At 49.4% G+C, this 22,024-nt stretch overlaps 3 protein-coding genes across 3 annotated transcripts; 1 reads left to right on the top strand and 2 right to left on the bottom strand.

Annotated features, from left to right (window-relative positions):
- Positions 1 to 652: 652 nt before the first annotated feature.
- Positions 653 to 2,158, bottom strand: F4817DRAFT_362070 (uncharacterized protein; the record flags this gene model as incomplete). The annotated part of the gene is made up of 1 exon (XM_049306478.1): positions 653 to 2,158. The coding sequence occupies one exon, from the start codon at positions 2,156 to 2,158 to the stop codon at positions 653 to 655; it is 1,506 nt and encodes a 501-aa protein (XP_049154367.1).
- A 2,998-nt stretch (positions 2,159 to 5,156) lies between these two features.
- Positions 5,157 to 6,428, bottom strand: F4817DRAFT_320569 (uncharacterized protein; the record flags this gene model as incomplete). The annotated part of the gene is made up of 2 exons (XM_049301199.1): positions 5,157 to 5,620; positions 6,275 to 6,428. 2 exons carry the CDS (start codon positions 6,426 to 6,428, stop codon positions 5,157 to 5,159), a joined length of 618 nt encoding a protein of 205 aa, XP_049154366.1.
- Positions 6,429 to 16,560: 10,132 nt separating this feature from the next.
- On the top strand, positions 16,561 to 18,334 carry F4817DRAFT_362069 (glycosyltransferase family 2 protein; the record flags this gene model as incomplete). Its single annotated transcript, XM_049306477.1, has 4 exons — positions 16,561 to 16,655; positions 16,742 to 17,596; positions 17,750 to 18,044; positions 18,101 to 18,334. 4 exons carry the CDS (start codon positions 16,561 to 16,563, stop codon positions 18,332 to 18,334), a joined length of 1,479 nt encoding a protein of 492 aa, XP_049154365.1.
- Between the last annotated feature and the right edge of the window lie 3,690 nt (positions 18,335 to 22,024).

Genomic DNA, 22,024 nt, shown 5'->3' with positions numbered 1-22,024 from the left:
AGAGCATAAATAGGACCTGTCCAGAACCAACGACCCCTTACTTGTCTTACCCACAGAGCTGTGGCGTGCCTACCACGTGCTGCCAAGGTGTGATGGTAGATGGGAAAGGGGTCGAGTGTGGATGTATAGGTAGTCTCTTAATTTGATTGCTCGAATGCCGGGTATCCGAAAACGCAGAAGAGAAGTGAAAAGAATGGCAAATCCAATCGTCCAAGTAGACCTCGGATCGATAGTAGCACTCTTGCCTTTAGTGCAAAAACTCCCAAGGGTACCTAGGTTTTACCCTTCCGTTTCCTTTATTCCCCACGTCGACGAAGCAGGGCGAATGCAACGGCGTATCTAACAAAAAAATGCAACCGACTTGTTTAAACTCCAAGTCTAAAACGCCTTGTTCAACGATGCTAAAGTGAAAGTCGTGAATGCAATGGATATCGTGTATGCTCGTATGCCTTTGTTGCCAATGACCTGACGATTGATATGCGTGGTTTGTTCCTGCCACTCACGCCGCCTCCGTCATGCGCAATATCGTTCCTCTTGACGATGCTGAGCTGGGTGTGTATATATCGTGGGTATATGTATGTCCGTAGGCCGGCTAAGACCTGAAAAATAAGATATAAGATGTGCGGTGGGATCCTGCCGGGAGGCGCACAAGTCAACGGTTCTTGCTGACCCTGAGCAGCTTTGTTCTAAGCCATAATATGAACATAGTCCACGTGCTCTGGGTCTTCCTCTTAGCTGTATTTCTGCGCTTGGTGGGCTGAAAGGGGACGCTCTGCGCCCCTCCGGCTTCGTTGCCAAAAGCTGGCGGGCTTCGCGCATCCAGACTGTCGTAGTTGCTACTAGCAAACTTCTCAGACTCTCCTAAGGGGCTAGGGATATTCTTTCGCGACGTGCTTGGCCGAGACATGCTAGTCCTAGAGATGGCTATGCTCGGGCGGCTGCTACTGGTCCCGCTGAACTTCCTATTGTGCTTCCCGCGAGCTATTGCTTCCTCGAGCTCCGCTGCCTCTAAGCGAGCTCTCGCAGCCATCTGCTCCTTATGCGCAGCCGCCGCGTACCTTTCCTTCTCGAGAGCGCGCTTATTATCGGCTCGCTCGCGACGCTTGATCTCTTCTCGCGCGTATTTCTCCTCTTTGGCCTTCTCCCTCAGCTCGAATTTCCGACGGGCTACTCGAAGGTGCTCAGCGCGAGTGGCTGTGTCCAGGTCAGACTTTGCGCGCAGGCGAGGAAAACCGCTGGCATCGAACGAAGAGCGTAGGGGAGACATCGGGGTTGATGAACTGGCGGGCGATGTGACGTGATTTGAGGGAGTATTGGACGGAGATATGGGCGAGTCCGTTATGCGATCGAGTTGTAAGTCAGATCGACTTGGAACATTGGGGAGGCGCGAAGACTGCACGGGAGACGCTAGGACGGTCCGCGAAGTATTTATTCGGAGGGGGGGTGAGTGGTGAGAAGGGTAAGGGGCTGAAGTATGTGCATTTTTTACTTCAGAAAAGGATGAAGTACGTTGCGTGCTTGCTAGAGACGGACGGCCTATGCCCAAAGTAGGTTGCGAATGTGAATGTGAGTTCATCTGAATATGAAGACTATTCCTATGGCTGTGACTTGCGTCTAAGCTGTTGCTGTTGCTATTGCTGCAGCTACCAACGCTATCGTCGTTATCATCGTTACCATCGTTATCGTCCTCAGTGATGTCGAAGAAGGACGTTTGCGAATTGGCATACGATAAAGGCGGGGTTGACGTCCGAGGTGTCTGCTGAAAAGGATGTACGAACGGCGCACCGACTTGGTGGCGTGGGCCGGAGCTGCTGCTTGTCGCGACAGAAACATGGCTTGCACCACTTATCGACCTAGCATGATTATATCGGTTCGTACCAGCCTCGTTCAAGGTAAAGTTTATCTCCTTAGTCGACTTCTCTACTCCTGCTACCCCTTTTACTCCTACTCCTACTCCTACTCCTCCTACCCAGCCATCGCGGGTCTGATATTGTTCATCCTGATCTGTCCACCCTCTATCCAAATCTAACGAATTTTTCTCCGATTGCGACGAAAGTTTCTTAAGAATTGGCTTGACTGCCGTCCTAGCTCTCGATTTGTTTATCTTATTGCTTGAACCATGCGATCTGAGTCCCGGTAGGCTATGAATTGATGCCATGGCGTAGAATGGCATGGAGGCGACAGCGACGTACTCAAGTATGAATGTATATGTAAATATAGATGTCTCACTATCATATACACGTACATATACTATACCCCGTTGCTATCGCGGGACCATCGACGTACGTAAATAATGCGTCTAGGAAGACAAACGGGATTGTTAGACGCGAAATAATTCTTTTGTCGCGCGCCAGAACAGAGAGAGCAAAAGGGGGCTCGCAAGGGGGCCCGCAAGACGGCCAAAGAGTCGGGATCACCGGAATAAAGACATTGGAGTAGGACCGACACTAATAAGGGTCATGTGCGCGACGGTTGGGAGGTCTGAATAATAACGATAATAACGACAATAAATCACTCAGAGGCTAAAGATGAGATGAATGACTTAGACCAACGATATAATTGCGGTCAAAGTGACATCAACGAGAAGGCTTCATACGGGCTTCATATGCTCTGAGAAATAGCCATGAGTTTTATCGCTGTTACCATGTGATAAATACTGAATCGGATAGATAGACTGGAGTTCTTTGGTGGGCCTTTGATTTGAGGGGTGGAGAGATTGCTCGGTCAATACAGCATAACGATGCGGATGGGACGCGCAGCAACAACCAAGCAAGCATCCAAAGCTCGGGTCACCTTGGGAGGGGACCAAGGCGGTGAACGACCAACAGAATTAAAGGCGGTCTCTCACAATAATGCCTTTATTTTCTCAGCTGGTAATAGCGTATGTATGGCGCAATTTTTTTTTCTAATAACAAACAGACAAACAGACAAACAACGATGATGATGATAACAATAACAATGACGAGCGAAAAGGTTAATGGCGGGAAGAAAAAAAACTACAAAGACGAAGTATTATGATGAGTAGATTGCGCAGCCGATGCGAAACTTGGAAGAGGCGGGCAGAACTTAGCAAAAAAGGTTACCTAGCCAACTTAGCGTCGACAAGGCGGTGGACAATAAGATAATGGAACAATAGTCTGTAAGTACGATGAGGAGCCAGCAAGTCGGGTAAGTCGGGAGAAATGGGGTTAAGGGAAGGGGAAAAAAGGGGGGGTACAGGCGATAATTCAGCCTCACGATTCCATTCTATTATTTTTTTTTCAGCGGACTAAAATCAAATAGAACGACTAGAACGACTCGAAGGGCCACGTCCTGGCCCTGGCCCTGCACGTGGTGGGGAATAGGCAAGTTATCGTGATAGAAAAGGGAAAAGGGGGGGAAACCTAGCACCATTCTAGCAATTTCTCACCTTCTAAAGAGGGGAGGAAGAAGGGGAGAAGGGGAGAAGACTCGCCGGGGGGCTGGGTCGGGGTACCTATGCGGCGTAGCAAGGCCGGGAACAGGGACTTACAGGGATTTAAGCTGTGGTATGCCTTATCGATTGCGGATTGCGGAAATTGACCACTGATGATACCGCATTCGACCAAGTTTCCACTGATCAACAGCAAAAGCCCTGGGCAGATCAAGAAGCTACCTAGGTATGAATTCAGTTTGGTATGAACTGATCATTGTTCCACTCAGCTAGGTGTACCTACTTGCAATGCAGTAGTCAGCCAAAATGGAAAAATAGGTTCTCCTTATCTTCGCCAACTCCGGAAGAGGGGGGAATATAAGCTAGGTAACGTATGTTTTATGCATCTAACAACTGATGGCTTGTCGGATTTGAGAATTTAGCGTGGACAACGTAGATTAACAATGCAGGGGGATCTGTGTTACGGCGGGTAGATATCTGTCTGTGTTATGTGGAAGAAGTGGAAGAAGTGGAAGGGTAGATGATGTTCAACATATGATGTTTTACTTGCGAGTGTTATGATACGGGGTAAATTTTTAATAGTATTTTTTATATTAGCTTTAACTTGTATACATAGAGGGCTTGGTTCTACATTAGTAAAAGATTCCTAACCTACGATATCGAGTAACTCTACTTCGTTATCGACCAATTTGTTCGTGATCCTGCTTGAAGCTATACTTCAGGTTATATTCACCTCTTCGTTCCCTTCCGGGGACTTACCCGGTCACCTACATATGACAAGTAATAGGCTCGCTAGCCGAATTCGAAATCGGAAGTTAGATGTGCCCATTATAAGATTCTGATGGGGTCGGGTCGTCATTTAGAGTTGTCACTTAGCAGATTGCCGCGTAATTTGCTGTCGCAAAATGCCGTGGACGCAAGTCAGTCGATCGACGCCGTTTAGCTCAAAGGGACAGGCGGAGCCGAGCCATGGAATACTAAATAGCCGTTCACTTAGATGGCTGCACGTATGCATCCGCTTTCGTCCGCTTGCGTGCTTTCGATGAGATATGTATAGAAACAGGCCGAGGCGGTGTATCGGTGGTAAGGTGGGCTCCCGGCCCAAACCGCCCGGAAACGGCGGACCCAATCCCGTGAAGCATTAGCGTCTATAAGAGCGATATAATAAGTCGGTGACTGAAAGACTAGGTTGGGTTAAACCCTTTGTTGACTCGGAGTTATGCCGGTCGACAAGTTCCGAGCTTGAGGTCGTGGCGTTCTAGGCGCATAGGAAAATGAGAGCTATAAATGTCTCAATGGCCCGCTGAACGCCATGGTGTATTGTAAAGAGTAAGTTTGATCCTTGGACATTTCGAATATGTCTTAAGAATATAATCTTGTATATATTGTATATATCAGACGATTTTTGGGATCACCCTTGGCTATTGTTAGCTATTTCTGACAGGAGAATGGGATCATGGCAATTATATGTGCTTGTACAACTCTAGCTGCGAACTAATCCTGGCGGTAAAGAGGTGTAAGAGTCTTTTGAGATGAAGAAATTGTGGGCAGCGATTCTTCCTGTGCTTCTTGAATTCTGAAAGGGGACATAGAAGGCGGTATTTGACGAAACTAACAAGTAGAATAGATTAGGTTATAAGAACATCAGACGGGAATCCTGTTGACCAACCGGTAGTACCGTGTTGGCTGGAATGAGAAACTCCGCGTTGGGTCTGCCGTTGGGTCTGCCGTTGGGTCTGCCACCTCAGAGAAAGACGGGATTTGTGGAGATATGGTGGTCTGAGAGTGCGGTACGGCGGCATCCGACGGCCCGATGGCTTGTCGTTGCTCCTATTTCGCCCAGTTGAGGGTGGTGGAGGCCGACACGTCGGTCTCGCATAGCCTTCCCCTTGACAAGTCCGTGTCGGAACACGCTTGAAAGCTTTACCGCCGACGCCGGTCTAAAACTCCCATCGGTAACGCTCGGTCGCTCGAGCCGTTGGAAGCAGACGTCAGGCCCCCCGCTCTCGGAGTCCGGCCCGGCGGCGGTACCAACTTCCTGCATAAGGTAATCGTTCCGAACCATTCCATGCTTGCTTGTTCGTTGCTTGACTGCCACGAGCGATGAGATCGGACTTGACACGACACGTCGTCTTGATGATGCACTCGTACAGAACCTCCACTCAACAGACCAGGTTTCGTCGGGAATGGAACCAAGAGTAGAAAACACTGTCACAGATGACAATTGTCGTTAAATGCAATAGCAGATCCACACAGACACCTAGCATCTCGTCCAAAATCGAACGACTCGGAACGACTCGTTTGTAAGAACGGTATCTTTTGAGGTAGGTTACTAGGTAACGTTCCGAGTCCGTCACTTCGGATGGGCCGACTTATTAATGGCATGCACGGTTCGATATCATGTATGGTGGCGAGTGCCCAGAGACCTTAAGGCCGAAGTACGTGTCTCGTGGTTTAATTCTTTTTCTTTTTTCAGACGATCACCAGTAACGCTTCAAATAAGACGCTTCTGTGGGCATTTCTCGGAAGGTATCCAGAGTAATTAAATCTGTCACGAGTCGTTGGCTTAGCTACGAAGTATCAATAGAGGCTTGAAAATAATCCTCTAGATGGGATATCCCGAGGACGAATAGGGTAGTACCTGTTAAGGCTCCCGAGTTTCCGGTTACGAATGATTGGCATAGCTTAGCAGAGAGAAGATCTTGGTCCGTTAAAGGTGCTACAGTAGATCTGGACGGCGAAACTTGCATACGTATCCGTTCCAAGTCGAGCATATCCACCTCGTGCGCTTTACCGTATGTGCTACTTGTCACTATTGGACGAATAGAATCGGGCTCTTCGCCGGAAGAACGCTCGGCTTACCTCCGTGGCACTGTAGAGGCCTCCTGATCTCTAGTTCGAGGATCGCCTCCGCTACCAAGATCGACCCCCTCTTCCTAGTCGATTGCCACTGCGTTCGACGCTCGCGACATTGCGCGTAACGAAGATCGGCCGTCTCGTAGCTGCGCGAGAGCATGCTTAGCGCTTGACAGACCGGCGTGAGAAGTGAGGGGAAAGGGGCGACGAGAAACAAGAGGCTCATCATACAGCAGTGACTGGGGCCTCTCGGCAAGTGAGAATCTAGAACCGCACTGCCGAATATCCCGGTACGTTCGAATCCGGAAAAGAAGGGCACGATGCTCCTCTATTATCAAATTATCATGGACGACCGCCCGGTCCCGCACAAGTCTGGCCCAACCGAGTAATGGGAGCATCGATCGCTTGGAGACGTGTGACTCGTCAGAGCCGTGGTCTAAGAGTAGTGGCCAGCTAGGTCTTGTCGATTACCATGGTAACGACTGTGTCCGTGGCCTCAGCTGAGACCTCTTGTGCATAAGGGCAGAAGTAGGCAGAGCTCTCTATTCGTCGCCTCAGGCCAATGCAGGTAGGAAACCAACGAACATCAACGCCAAGAACTCGATTTGTTGCAGGACTCGCCACAGCGGTTAGCCTCTAGGTTTAGCCACTTCACTCGCCATCGCGCAGGCGACAGAACTCAGGGTCCTATATGCAGGTCCCTTTTTTTCTTCTTTTTTCTTTTCTTTTTGACGTCTTATCAATGGCCTGCTGTTGCATAATGATAGACGTGCACCTGCATATATCTCTGTAGCCGGAATGGTTGCCGTAAGCAGACGTGGACATGAGGTGGGAGTATGTATATGTTGTGCACCCTGTCAAGAATGGCCAATGTGTGCTGACCGCCATATGCTCTTAAGCTCGTGAGACCAGTGTGCTGTGCCGACAGGGGGCAGCTATGTAGCCAAGTGACATACAGCGATAGGTTGGTTGGTTAACGCATTCCTAGGGCTTTTAAGACCTACTCCTGCCAAAACGGGACATGGTTTTCCGGCGACAGGGGAACGAAGAGGAACAGGAAAATTTTTCTCTTCCTCTTTCTTTCTTTCAATATTGACCCTCGCGAGTTTGATATCATACCGTAGGACGAAACGTGGGGTTTGTTTCCCACGGGGCCGGCAGAAAGGCCCTCCTCGCATAGCAGAACAACTCATAGTACCGCAGTCATATGCATGTTGTGCTTTAGGAGCATGCACCATCGAAGGGCATGATATGAACCTGACGTAAATCAAAGGGGGAGTCGACTGATTAGCGAAACCATCAGACACCCATGGGGGTTTACTATGCAGAGGCAGGAAATAGCTTCTGAATCTAGATATGCTGTGAAATGTCAGAAAGCACGCTCATGGATTTATCCGCAAACACAGTAATTTCGCCACGAAGTGGCCCTGGATGCACATCATCTGGATGACTTCTTCCCGGATGTAAGCTCGTGCTTCCGCGAGCCTTGTCTCCCGCTGTGGGCCAAATTAGCATTTCTAGATCTGGGTCGAGGTTCCATCGAGTAATGGGACTCTGGAGCTGCCGGATACAGACGTGCTGATGCTGTGATTCAGAGGGACCAACGAGCCTAGGTACATCAAGTTTCTCTACCGCCTCCGGTAGGTCCTTGCAGCGACGCTTCTCGTGTTCCTTTTTTTTTCTTGCTGGGTACCATTGTTGCTATCCTCAGTGCGTGCGTAGCGGCCTGCTAAGAGGGACGATTGACCGCCTAGACGGCTTGGGATTGGTGTCATGTAGGTAGATATGTAGGTGGAAAGATGGGCTGCGAACCACCTCGCTCCTTCAAATAGACGACCATGTACACGCACGGCTATGGGGGGGCCGGTACGAGGGAGTACCTTGCAAGTACCTCCGTTATCTTGCTCGACCGTAAGAGGAAATAAAAAGAGGGCAACGTGGGCGGACACACTCCTCGGAAGAAGTTAAATATGTGGCTAAGATCACGCCCTTGTGAGGGTGTGAGGTATTAATCCAGGCCCTGTAGCCTAAGCGAGGGTTTTGGTTGCAAGAGGGCCACTTGGGACCCGGCGCCGGAACGAGGATATAAGGTGGAACAGCGCTGATTTGCTCGTTCCCCATTCTCCCTTCCAGCGATAGGTAGGCTTAAAGGTACCCGAAGAATGGCTGGCGTGGTGGACTGACGTTGGAATGAAAATCTAAACTTCAGCTGTTGGAACCCGCCTCATACAGTTGTCCTCCTGGTGTATGCAGAACTTGCAGGTGTCTGCCGCACATGACCTGCTCGCGAGCTTTCGAGACAACATGATTGATTCTCTAGTCGTGCGCAGTTCGCGATCCCGAGGGTAGTGTTTGCTGAGTGGACCCTGCTCTGTATACGACGTTTTGGGTAACTAAACATAGGGGGGAGAGAGAGAGAGGCAAAAAATAATAAGGAGTTAAGGGTAAGGTAGGAAGCATATGGTGAGGAAGAGCGATTTGATCTTTGGCCTGTCATGAGTTAGGATTGGGATCCTGGTGCCGAATATACCGAATCCATGCTTTGGGAACAGCAGTCCTATATGTAATAAAACATTTATAGCAATATGCTTGCTTGGCAGGCTTTTTTTTTTCCAACCTGTTTGGCCTGAGCTCTCGGTCAGCGAAAATAGCTTCACTAGAATTATTAACTTATTAACTATGGCTACCTCTTCGTGCGTCGTATCGAATTAAGCATGTAAAGATTGCCAAGCTGCCCGAATCGAGATCCGTCGCCGCCAGGTAGAGGATGCCGCTAATGCGAAGCCGCTAATAGTGGGAGGAAGAAAATACCTTCGCGATCGCTTCGAAAGTTGCCGATGGTGAAGAGTAATTTAGAACTGTACACCTTTTACCGGAAATAGCTCACCGATTCGGCAACCCCTTAATAGCGCTTCCACGCTTTCTGCCGTCCTTCTCTGCGAGGATGCTTTCGTTTGCGGAAGATGGAAGAATCCCTCGTTCGACTGGAATGTAGGTACGCATGCTACACAGCCTGGGTACGTATATTGAACCATGGTAAGAGAAGCGATGGGCACGTTCCTTCGGTGGAAGAGCCCCATCGTGGGCCTGTCCGCTCGGTCTGGGTGCTCGGTCAGTGGGCGACCGGTCAGGTCAGGGGCCACAATAGCAACAATGCTCTCTGGCCTTTTTCCCCCCTTCTCCACAATCACTCCGTCGCTAAAAATGGCCGCGGGAAGATCCTGATCATCACAGCACTAAAGAGATGGCGAGTTGATAATTGATAGTTGATAATTGATACATGCGTATCTCCCCCTTGTTCTACGGTAGCTCCCTGGAAGTCAGAGGCGAATAAACGCGGACGGGGGCTCGCTAATACAATACGTATAACGCAGCGGACGTCTTTCGAGTTACTCTGTACATACCTCGAGCTCGCCCATTCGCGAGAGCCGCGATGACGAAATCTAGGATATTCGTAACCGGCGTGTTATATTATAGGTACTATTATGTCCTAACGGCGACAATCATAAATGGAGTTGGATAGGTAACCATTTAGCGAGTGTTGATTGAATAATATGGCGTTAATCTAAGCATTTAGATGCTAGCCATGCCAAAAAGGTCTCTAGGCTGAATAGCAAGGCCATACACGCCGGTCATCTAGGATTCGAGTAGTAATTCGACATGTCGACAACGGTGTCGGAGGCTAAGGTATGCAAGTAGCTAGCTTGACCGAGGAGATTCGCCGGCTACATAGTACCGTAGAGTAGTAATACATGCGAAACCCTGCTCGATAGAGGCATCATACGCAGCCGGCGCGGTCGCGCCTCTGAGGGAGCTGGTATGATTCTAGCCGTTGGCCAGCCTCAGGCGAGCCCCGATTCAAGCTTGTTGGATATCCGGTATGATTAGGGTGCCATTCCGCCAAACATGCAAGCCACGCCATGCCCAAGGGTTATTAGATTTCGTGAGGTTCCGCGGTTGGGTTCTTTTAACGGCATGGTTTGATGATACGCTAGAAATGAAAGCAGACGACGGACGGAGCGCGGAGTACATCTACGGCTCTAGCAGCCTCATCGACGATCATACCAGGAGTACGGGATTCACAACCGAAGGACAGGAGAGAGAGAAAGGAAAGGTTAATCTAAAAAAGGTTCAGGAATATAGAGCTATATGGTGTTACGTGGAACTAGTCGGCTCAAGGTTTGTCGAAACTTATGTATGTATGTTACGTAGGCCAATCCCTGGGATGACTAGCATGGTCACGGCTTATTAGGGGACCCAGGGTTCGCCCCCAAAGCGTCGAGCTGCATCTATACTATACGTACAGCATCATCCCCACGCTGCGAATAAGTCTTTGTCGATTTCATCTTCGAGTAGTAATAGTCTGAGAAGAGAGGCAATCAATACTAGAAAGAACATTAGAAAGACGCCCGGTTGTCGTCCCACCGTGGCGCAGATACGTCACCCAAAACGTCTACGCATCCGTACTTAAACGAATATAATAAATATGTTAGGCACGAGAAGACAAATGCCGTCGCCTCCCAAGAGGACACGCACCTAATCTTGTATAATAGAAGATGGGATACGTGGGGCTCGGAGCCTCGGGTTCACCCCTCATCCCACCACGACCATCGTAATGATTTCAACTGTCGTCGTTCGACCTTGGTTGAGATGCAACTACGGTTACACCATAGGACCGTGGTGATTGGACGTATCCTGGCGTATGGCATCATGTATGTAGGTCATACAGGAAGGCGTTGCACTGTCCTTCCGCGGCAGATACGTTGGAATAGGAAATCAAGATTCGAAGAAACGAGAGATCTACATACCTAGGTACATACCTACCTAGGTAGTCTGCATGTACATTTGCGGCTTGCGAGAGATGGATCTTTAAATGATATTCCAGCAAGGTACATGACGCTGACCGAATCTGGATTGCGCCAGAGCACGCCGGGAACCATGCTAGCAGGCTAGGAACAAGGCCCGATATTGCATGCCGGTACGGTAAATCAGGTCATTGGCCAATGGCTCGAGATCGTCCCAGGTTACCCCAGCCTCAGCTTTCTCCTGATATCCCGGGTCGACGCTTGCTGACGGACAGGAAGCTCACGGATCCTCGTCAGGGACCTCTCCAGGGGTGCTGTCGTGTGACGCTGTGCTGTGCGGCGCCCACTCTCTCTCGCCCACAAGGCGGATACCTATGGGGGTCTCTTCGGCTGGGGAAGTCTGCTTCATCTTTTGTCTTTTTTCCTATTTGCGCGATTCTGTCGTGTAGCGCTCGGCGCCGTGTAACAGCGGGCGAGATCATCGTCGGGGGTGTCAAGGCGCTGTGCTTCCCACCCCCTGTAATACTACTTGTACAAGTTGGGGAATCTTGGCGAGGCCGACCTGCGCACACTTGCTGTTTATTATCGGCCGATTGATCTAAATGGTATATCATAATTCGAAAACCAGGATAGGGGACGATGACGGCCGTCGAACCCTGTCGGCAGCAGTCTTCAATCGGCAGGTCGTTGTTTGGTCTTGCAGGCTGCATTAAATCTTGCGACTCTACCGGAAATAAATACACGCAAGTTGCACCGGCGAGGAATAATAACACCTCGCAGAATGACAACCAAGCCTCAATCTTTCATGGCTTCCAATGTCTTGCCTGTCTCTGCGGCAAGGACGCATGCACATCTCATCTTATCACCTATTCCTGAGCAAAGAAGACTCTGTTCGAATTTTTCTCCCTCTTCCCTTGTCAGTAAGGGGAGGCGCGAAAAAAATAGTTAAAAAAAATACTGTGCTGCGATACGTTACGTCGACTATCGCGATTAACAGGTATCATTAGCATCTTCTTTAAGGGGGTGGCTGCGTAGGCGCAGTTTGCGGGACAATAGCACGACACTCCGGCAGCGGGACGTGCTAGTCGACCTACCTACCATATGCGCAATTTCGAGAACGGGGTGTCGTGTAAGTGGCCGGCAAACGTCAACGCCAGAACAAGAGACCAGCAGCGGCGATAGGAGAAGCTGTCCAAGCTATACTCTATACGCTACCTATACTTGCAAGCTGTGCGCACGTACATACGTGCATACGGTATTTGATATGGAACCTCCCCCTGCCTTACATAATGAATCTGTGGGGGTTGACATATAAGTACCACCGACGACGAGCATATATGCAGGTATCGTCGTCTGAACCAACATACGGAGGGGCGACAGTGTAACTTCAACACACGGGGGGCCGGACCAACCCGGTACTACTTCCTAGTAGATCGTTATTATAGCAACGCGCACACGCAGAGGTTTCAGTTGCTTCTGCATGGAGCCAACCACGCCACGAATTCTGGAAAACCCGCCGTGAATGGAATTTTCCAGATCACCGTGAATTAAATGATGCATCGAATCCAACCCAAAATCTGGCGAGACCCGTGCTACTTACAGGGACGGTTCGCCGGACCCAGTGTTTCCAGACGTCCACGTAGACGCAAAGTCGTCACGGCTTCTCCAATGATAGGCGGCCGTGACGAGGTTAAGTAGTATAATACGTATTATCAAGCACTGATAGGGGACAGCAATGATTCTCGTATGCCCAGGGCGCGTTGCAATCATGGACAAGCGGAACCGAGGAAGCTTTTCCAGACGACGACTCTAGAGATATATGTTATGTCCTGCCGTATAGCCTGGATTTATTAACTGGGTACCCGGCACGCTGCTGCTGCCGGTAGGGTTACCCGTTTGATAAATATTGACGAATGATGAATACCTACAGCTAACTGCTATAGGTATTGACGAATATTGGGGGCCGCACGCTTTAAGCTCTCGGATCTTCTACTCGCGCGGCTACTATAACCCATGTCTTGGCCATTAGATCTTCATATAACGTCTGGAGAGAAGAGCAATAGGATGTTTCCCTTCATTCAGCAGGCGGGAATTCGTGCTTTCGCCATCGCACAGGGAACTCCCCAGGGCCTTCGTAATCCTAGGCCCATTGATCCTATTGATCCCACTGAATAGCGTCCATCGTGGAGGCTACAGATCAGCGCTAAGTTCACTAGTAGACAGCCCGAATGAACCTCTAGCCAATCGCCAAGAGCGAGATCGTTCGAAATTGTATACGGAGCCGTTCTTGTGAAGATCGATTTGCGCTCCACAGCAGCACATCTCGAGACTGATTCGCCTGAGACCCGGGATCTTTGGTCGGCTCGATAGGTCTTAGCGACTTGTGAGCCGTAGGGTCCCAGAAACAGCTCCGGCCAGTGACAGGGCCGAACTCTCACGAGCTCGTTCAGTCCGTACGCGCTGACTGTGTTCAATCAGGAACAACCTGATTGAGCCATGTACCGTACATATGCCAACATATGCCAACATTTACCTACATATGCTACGTATACTACTCTCATAGCCCTTTTAATGTGTCAACCATACATGCGAACCTCGGAGGGAAACCCTTCACTTACATACAAATTACGAATCTCGTGTTTCTATTCTCGTGTTTCTATTCTGGTACACCAGTGAGAAGGAAGAGGGAAAAAAACATACAGATGATAGAAAGTCAGGTCACTATCATTCATCTCGCACGCATAATTATTAGTATTCTTGTAAGCATATCGCCGCACGATGGGATGCTTCTTGGTAGGTGTAGTAGGTCCGGTAGGTGGTCTTGTAGGTTTAAGGTTGTATTGCAAGTATTCGTCCAAGTCTCGTAATGTACAGGCCAAGTACCCGGGAAGATAGGTAGCACGTCTTCCCAGAATTGACCCCATTTTCTAATTTTTTTTTAGTTGTCTAGGGTCTGCAAAGTACAGCCTAGGCATCTCTGGGTAGCTTGGATACCTGCTGCACGGTGCTCCGCTTAGTTGCTTTTCGCAACGGTAGCCGCTTAAAGAGCCCTGTGAATAGGTACCTACCTCCTAAGATGTAGTTGGTTTAGTGCAGCTGGAAGTTTGCTATCGAACTAACGCGGTTTAGACTCTTAAACTTTAGAGAGCTCCAGTACCATCTACATCTATACACCCCCCGGTGCCCTGTAAACATAAACTCCACTATGCCTTCCCTGTCTACCATGCCCACTACGTGCGGTACCTACTTTACACAACCGTGCACTGCGCCCTCGTCCTTGCTGTTGAGCTTCTTCAGAGTTATTACCTAGAGAATTAGAGTAGGTAGAATCCCCGTTCCACATTGGCCCCAGTAGCCCCATCTAGCCAAATTTAGTACGCCCACCCGACCCCAACCTCCAAAACCGGACATTTCTTAGCAGCAGCCGCTTCTCCAACTGGTCAAACTGGAAATAGGTGGCTCCGGAAAACCATGAATTTTTTTCAGGTTCTCCTCTTCTAACTAAAAAGTCCAGTCACTTCTTTTTTCTAACCTCTAACTTCTAACCTCTAACCGTCCCGCGCTCTCTCAATCGGTTCGAAAAGTACCAACTGAGGAGACCAAAATAGCAATCGTAAAAAAAAGGGGAGTAATTTTACTATTCCTGTTTTTCTCTCGGTCTGTGTCTCGTTTCTTATTCGGTTGTATTCGACTTTCCCAGCTGCTTTTGATAGGCAGTTCGGGGTGTCTATTATAACCTATGTGACATTGGAACCGTTTTCCTATGTACTCTCTAACCTACATAAACATCCTTTGGTACCTAGCCTGGGCAGGTAGCATTGTAAGGTTGTTTCGGTCTTGACGTCCCTTTTGAAATTAATACAGTATATTATATTTCATATGCTCGGTTTTTATCAATTTATGTCTCTTCTTTTCCCTTTTTAGTTCGTGGTCTAAGATTAAAGCTCTTATATTTTTTATTTTTGGGTTTCGCTCTCGTTTTTAGTATTGTAATAATATGCACGTCGGACCCAAGGACCCAAAGTATTATTAACCTATACGCACTTCCATGTCTTCTTTCTGGCAAGGTACCTGTTCCCATCATCTACAAGCTGCATACGGGTCGATCTAAGCACTACTCTACATTTCCACTACCCTTACTTAATTTCATGTATTTACCTCTCTACTCATGTACGCATGTATGTAGGTACGGTACCTGTCTACCTGCCTACATGCCTACATGCCTACATACACCTACATACACCTACATACGCCTACATGTCTCTTCGTACTTTACTATGTCCCCTAATTATCTTCTTAGCCATCCCCATAATTACCTAATGTCCCATTGCATCGTCTGTCGTTTACGTATTTATGTAGGGGAAATAGTTAAGGTAGGTTATACACATCGACCGTTTCCTCAAATGGGGTCATATGGGTCCATCTGCCTATATATCCTTGCCTCCTCTCCCGGGTCTGGCCCGCTGGCTTCATCTTGACGACTTCTCCTATGTCCTCTGGAAGCCCATTGACCATCATAATGGCTTCTTTTCTTTAGGGTTTTCCTTTAGTCTGTTGTGTATTATATTGTTGTTACCGGCCCTGCCTCCGTCTCGGCTTAGATTCGCCTCGTCCGGAAAAGAAACAAAAGGGACCTCGAGGTTGCTCTTCTCGTCCGGTGGATAGGACAAACTCTCGTTTCGAGGACTTGGATTCGGGGATTCCTTCTTTCTGTCGTTGTCTACAATACATTCATCGGAGATCTCACGCCACAAGGGACTACTAATAGTTGCCACCGTTGCATAGTCCCGGTTTCGTCTATTGTTCCTAATTCCGTCTATTAATCACAGACGCAAAGCAGGGACCGGTCTGATTTTTATGCCCCCCTCCCCTTCCCCGTTCCTACTACGCGTGACTTCTCTTCGTCGAGTTCAGATCTCGGAAGATAGGTACACGTCACGTCCTAAACTATCAAATAGGTAAGTAGCTACTTCTTTCCCTTTTTCGTCCCGTCCTTGCCGTTTCCCCGACTACGCATATCACGCCGCACCTGCTCCGCTTTGCAAGTTCGCTTCGTCACTTGCTTGCGGTTGCCGCATGGAGGGGCTGCGGTTTCTATTTATTGCGGCTCTTACAGCAAACCAACTACATCCTAGCTCCTCTCCGCGAATTGGGATTTACCTTACTCGTACTTTCTTCCGAGGTAAAAATAATAACAAAACAAACAAAACAGCTGACCCTATACATCTAGTCACTTGGAAGTCGACTGATAGACATCTGGTGGTGACTTGTCAACTTCTCCCAGGAGATCACTCAGACGACCGGCTCGTACACAAAAGCACGCGCCTTCAGCAGCTTCCTAACTAAAATAGGAATAAACAGGAATAAACAGGAATAACAATTTGGACCTTTCCTAATAGAATTCTTGACAACAACGTTGAATACGTTACAGTACATTAATACGTCTATCTGGATCTCGAGTCTCTCCCTCGGAGAGAATTATCCACGATGGGCATTACCACACCCCCGTCGGGCTTCTTTCACGTGCCCCTCGGCTTTCCTTCATCGCCAGACTTCTGGTGGTATACTTTCTGGCTCTTGTGGTAAGTTCTGCGCGTTCACAGCTGTTACGGTTTCTCCCTTTGGATAACTTCCGGTCGATGCTCTGAAATATCTAACTCTCCACCAGGGTGCATCGTTACCTGCGTCTGATCGTTCACGTGGTTAGCCACTGGACCTACAAGTCGAAGCCTATTCCCATCAAGCCTAAATACTGCTCCAATGACGTGACGGTCATTATTCCTACCATTCACAACGTCTTCGAGGAGCTTCGTCCCTCACTGGAGAGCATCCTGGCTTGTCGACCGTTTGAACTGATCCTCGTGACAACGTTGGATAAGCACGCGGCGCTGGAAAGACTGGTGAAGACCCTCTCGACCTCTAATATCCGCGTGCTGTCCGGGCCCATCGCCAACAAGCGACTTCAAGTCTGCGAGGCGCTTCCCAAGGTGAGGACCGAAATTACGATTATGGCGGACGACGACGTTACTTGGCCGTCCACTCTCATCCCGTGGATTCTTGCTCCCTTCGAGGACCCGAAGATCGGAGGCGTTGGCACCTGTCAACGTGTGCGCCGAGAGCCGGACGGATCCCTGTCGACTCAGATCTTCAACTGGCTCGGAGCAGCCTACATCGAGCGCCGCAACTTCGAGATCTCGGCTACCCACAACGTTGACGGAGGAACCTCTTGCATGTCTGGCCGCACCGGGGCTTACCGATCGGAGATCCTATCGAGCCATGACTTTCTGGAGGGGTTCAAGACCGAGCGATGGCGCGATTATATCCTGAACGCCGACGACGACAATTTCGTGACCCGCTGGCTGGTGAGCCACCAATGGAAGACCTGGATCCAGTACGAGCGCGAATGTGAGATCGAGACTACCCTCGAAAACGGCCTTAAATTTCTCTATCAGTGCTCGCGATGGGCGCGAAGCAACTGGCGAAGCAACTGGACGAGCCTGGTTCGAGAGAGATACGTGATTACGTAAGGTTTTCTGACTGCCTTTTTTTTTTCGTTTAAACCCCTGTCCCCATCATTCTCCTCCCCCTTGTCCCCTTGTCCCCTTGTCCCCTTGTAACATTAAACTACCCCAACGAGGTCGCTTTTTCATAAACTAACTATCGTCTCGCGTCTTAGTCAACAACCATGGTCCACTTACGCTCTTCATATTGCAACCTTTACTTCCCTAGCCTTCCTCGTGGACCCCCTTCTACTAGCTTCGCTCTGGTGGGGCACCGAGGGTTGGGACTTGGAAGTTCGCCAGCGCTGGTTCTGGGCTCAGTTTATCTACATGTTCGCATTCACCAAGGTAGTCAAGCTGGTCGGGCTCTTTCGACGTAACCCGACCGACATTATCTTCCTCCCGGTCTCCATCATATTCGGCTACTTCCACGGTTTGATCAAGCTATACGCTCTGATAACCTTGAACATGGTAAGGCATACCTCGAAGCATTGGGCTTTTTAATCTTAATGCTAATGCGGTGATAGACCTCTTGGGGTAGTCGACCTGATGGTGATGCTAACGACGCCTTGCGTATGTCTCCTCGTCCCAGAAGGAGCAACAGCATTGCGACGCCTTCGCCTCGACATGATGATCTTGAACGTATGATCAGCAACGCTTTGGCCTTGCGCAACCACCGCACCAAATATTCCGAGAAAGAACTGCTTCTCGACTACGAGAGAGAGATCCCGCCGATCGCCGTGGTTGCGGGACTATCCTAGTGGCACGTGGGGGTTCTGTTCCGCCGCGGATCTTTATTCGGCTATTTTGGCACGGATGATTACGGCCTCCCGACAGGAGGTTACGCATTTTACGATTCATGAATGTTATATCTACGATTCGTTTCACCGAAGGGGCTTATCGGAAGAGGTCAAAACGGTACTCATACGGTATAGGACCGCTACCTGAGACATGGATTGCGGCCAATAGCTTTCAGCCTATAACACGGCATTAGTCTTGGAATTTTTTCGGACATTGTTGAACATCGGTTATTCTATGACCCCCCCTTTTAAAACGGCACCTGGTCTTAATTCTTCGTCAGAGAAGGCGGAGGGAGGGTTTTTAGCACACCCGAGTAATAAGTTGACGGCTTTAGGGTTTTAGCATAGTGGACGGCGAATGAGCTAGAGAGAACTCATTTTCGCGCGGTTGCCGTGCGATACTTAATCAGGCGGTTTCTACGGGACGGGCAGGTAGCATATTCATTTCCTATATTTCTCTCGCGTCGCATAATTCGGCATGCAGCATTTTTTTTTCCCGCTCGATTTTGACCAAAAGCAAAATGGTTGGTACGGGTTAGTGTGTGAAGACGTCAGGGATGGATTTGGTTGGAGGGCAAAATAGGGAATAGATTGTGACTCTAGTCTGCATGGACGTCTTCGGATTCCTCATAGATGTATTAGAGGGGCTATGATTCGAGACCAATGCGAAGCCGAGAAGACAAAAAAAAGAAACAAAATAATAAATCTGAAGGGTCTTCTTTTTTCTTCTTCACATGCAACTACGTACGTAATGGGACATTGGCCGACTAGGGGGGGGGGAAGAGAGTGCGTCGTACTGCATATACATGTAGTAAGATTTTTGATGTGGTGTGACTTGCACTTTTATTACCTATCCCAGACGTCGATGGGATACGACCTAATCCCCCCTAAGCTACCGATCCGACACCCCCGCGATATGGAATATTTGTGGTACAGCAGACAAGGGGACGACACGGCATATACTAAATGCGACTGAGAAGAACGCGAGATCAACCATCTGAGGATCCCCTCAGGAGACTTGGTGTCGCACAGCATGGCCGGCAACGGTCTCTCAGGGGTTTCTAGAGCATCGCGTAAGAACTATGTCAGCACGCAAGACGAACGGGGGGTTCTTCACCCCCAGCTTCGACCACGCCAAGCTTGAGAGGCTCTGCCTTTCCATCCTCATAGGTCCCCTCGCGACCCAGTCGGATCCCTTAACGACTCGTTTGCGCCCCCCGTGAAATATACCACTTGACTCTTTCGTTATTAAATACGGCTATCACTCGTCACTCGTTGCCTAGGTCGGGTCTAGACTATCTAGCCTTACCACATTCTACACCTCACGGTAGGGCCAGGGCAGCTAGTTGTATAGGTACTCGGGCTTTATCAGCTGAGGGCGCAAACCGCCTTTCCCTATACGACCGCCGGTCGCCTAGAGCTATCTGATATCGTGACGACCTTTAAGTCCAATGCGGACCTTAGATAAGCCGGGCGATTCGGCCCTACGCTCGCTAAAATTCGGTTACCGACGCAATAATTATCGAAATACGCTCTCGTGCTGTTGCGGGATATGCCTGTCACCCATCCATCCTACCTGGAGCCAGGAATGCCCCGGATCATTCCAGATCTTGGGTCGCGGTCATCTCGGGGCGATGCTCTTCGCTTGGACTTAGCGAAACGCATAAGCCACTCGCCTGGAACCATGCGAGATGACTGATGAGGGGAAATTCCCGGAATACCAGGGAGAGGGGAGGAGTCCAAGAGGATTGAAAGACGTCGACTCCACTCGTTCTAATGTTTAGCACAAAGGCAACCCATTCCTATGTCGTCTTAGCCCTGAGCCTGCGTAGATTACTTATGGGTAAACCCCGCAATTGCATCTGAATTCGTGATCGTGCTCGATGTGACCCGGTCCCTAAGCCATCGCCTTTCTAGTGTAAGTCGTCGTGCCGCGGCAAACGGCTTGGCTAGCTTGGTACTTGCTGACTACCGCGTAGGTACAGATCTAGATCACGTACCCGATACGGCGGAAGGTTGCAACGGTTATCTACGTCTACAATATTCCGATTACCACATGGCATCTAGCTTGTGTGCTCTACGGCGGAAATGGACACATACGGACTTTGTTCGACTTCGCGGCGGACTCGGTTTTGGTGTCTCTTGGACGCGGGCCGAGTACGCTCATATGCGTATGCCCTCGTAGTGGGGAATTGTGACATCCGGTGCAGATACGGCAGATATGTAGATTTGACTGGTGATTTATCACTTCGCTTCTCCAGCTTATCTGACGTTGGCTGTGCAACCGCAGCTGCAGGAGGACGCGATCCCACCACTGTGGTCCTGACGGAGCTAATTTAGGAGTAAAACATGAGCAAAGAAATACTCCTTGTCTACCTAGGCTGTTACCGCGAGAGGCTACCTGCATGTCTTGGCGAAGTTGGACATAGGACGGATGGGTTCTAAGCAGCCCTCGCGACTGATACCCCCTGATACCCCCCCTTCGACTTGAGAGTATTACTTGAGTACCTAAGTAAGGTATTGTATGTGTAGGTAATAGACAAAACGACGGGGTCTCCTGCACGACGTACATAAAATAAGCTATAGAGACCTACTGACGCTTGATACTAACGCTTACGTAGTAGGCCTACGCCAATGCGATATCACTTGCATGCGCAACGACGCTAACTCTCCGGAAGAGGGAGTGGTGACACAACTTTTACCTTACCTTACCTTACCCTCATCACCAACTTCGAGAGGTTCGAACGATGACACCGGCTTCGTACACCTCGTCGCCTATAGGCTTCTCGCTACCGGCATTAGTGCTTATCTACCAGGGACGAACACGACCACCGCGCATCCGCGTCTCGCTAATCCACCAGAGGCGGAGAGGAACAAACAAGGATGAAGACGACGTCAAACTCCATATGAGGATGTCACAAGAGCAGCTAAAATTTAACAATGCACGCTCACGGGAGCTGAGAAAAAAAGAAGGATCCGGTCACGATTCCGATCTAGATTTTATCGGGTGAGACGGGACTCTTCTTAACCGGGTAAGAGAGGGAAAGCAAGAAAGGGCTGACGAGAGATTCAAACACCAGCCGTGGTAGAGTTAGACACCATATCCCGGCAATGAACCATTAGACCCTGCTAGTCCGAGATCCTAAAGTGATCTCTCCAAGGACTCTCCTCGATCGACGATCAACCCAGCGGAATACGCACCGCATTACTGAATGGGGCACATAGGTGTGGGTAGGTAGGGGGATAAGATGGGTAAGCAATCTATCCAAGGCTACCATAGCACGTAAGGTGTGCAGGTGAAGACTCGAAGATGCAGATATGACGATCGGCGACCTCGATCTTGACGCGATGACAATGATAGATTAGCTGGACGTAGTAGAGCACACATGAAAAAAAAAAAAAAAAACCCAGCTTGACATATATTCCTCAGGACTATGTAAGAGTTTAAGATGCTACACAGTACACCCTCTTCGTCTCCGGATTTCGTTCCCCTTTTCCGCTAACCAACCTTGGGCAATGAACAAGCATTTACTACGCAGTACATACAGTGTAGTATAGGTAATTCCAACTTGACTATCTGCAACGCTAAGCTAGCAATCAGCGACCCCATATTAGGTACTTTGCCCTCCCTTTCTCCCTCGCGCATTTACT

The sequence above is a fragment of the Daldinia loculata genome (genome assembly GCF_022478755.1).
Source record: "Daldinia loculata strain CBS 113971 unplaced genomic scaffold F4817scaffold_83, whole genome shotgun sequence".
NCBI classification, from domain to species: Eukaryota; Fungi; Ascomycota; class Sordariomycetes; order Xylariales; family Hypoxylaceae; genus Daldinia; species Daldinia loculata.
Note: the sequence above shows the minus strand (reverse complement) of the source record. Positions and strands in the feature narration are given on the sequence as shown.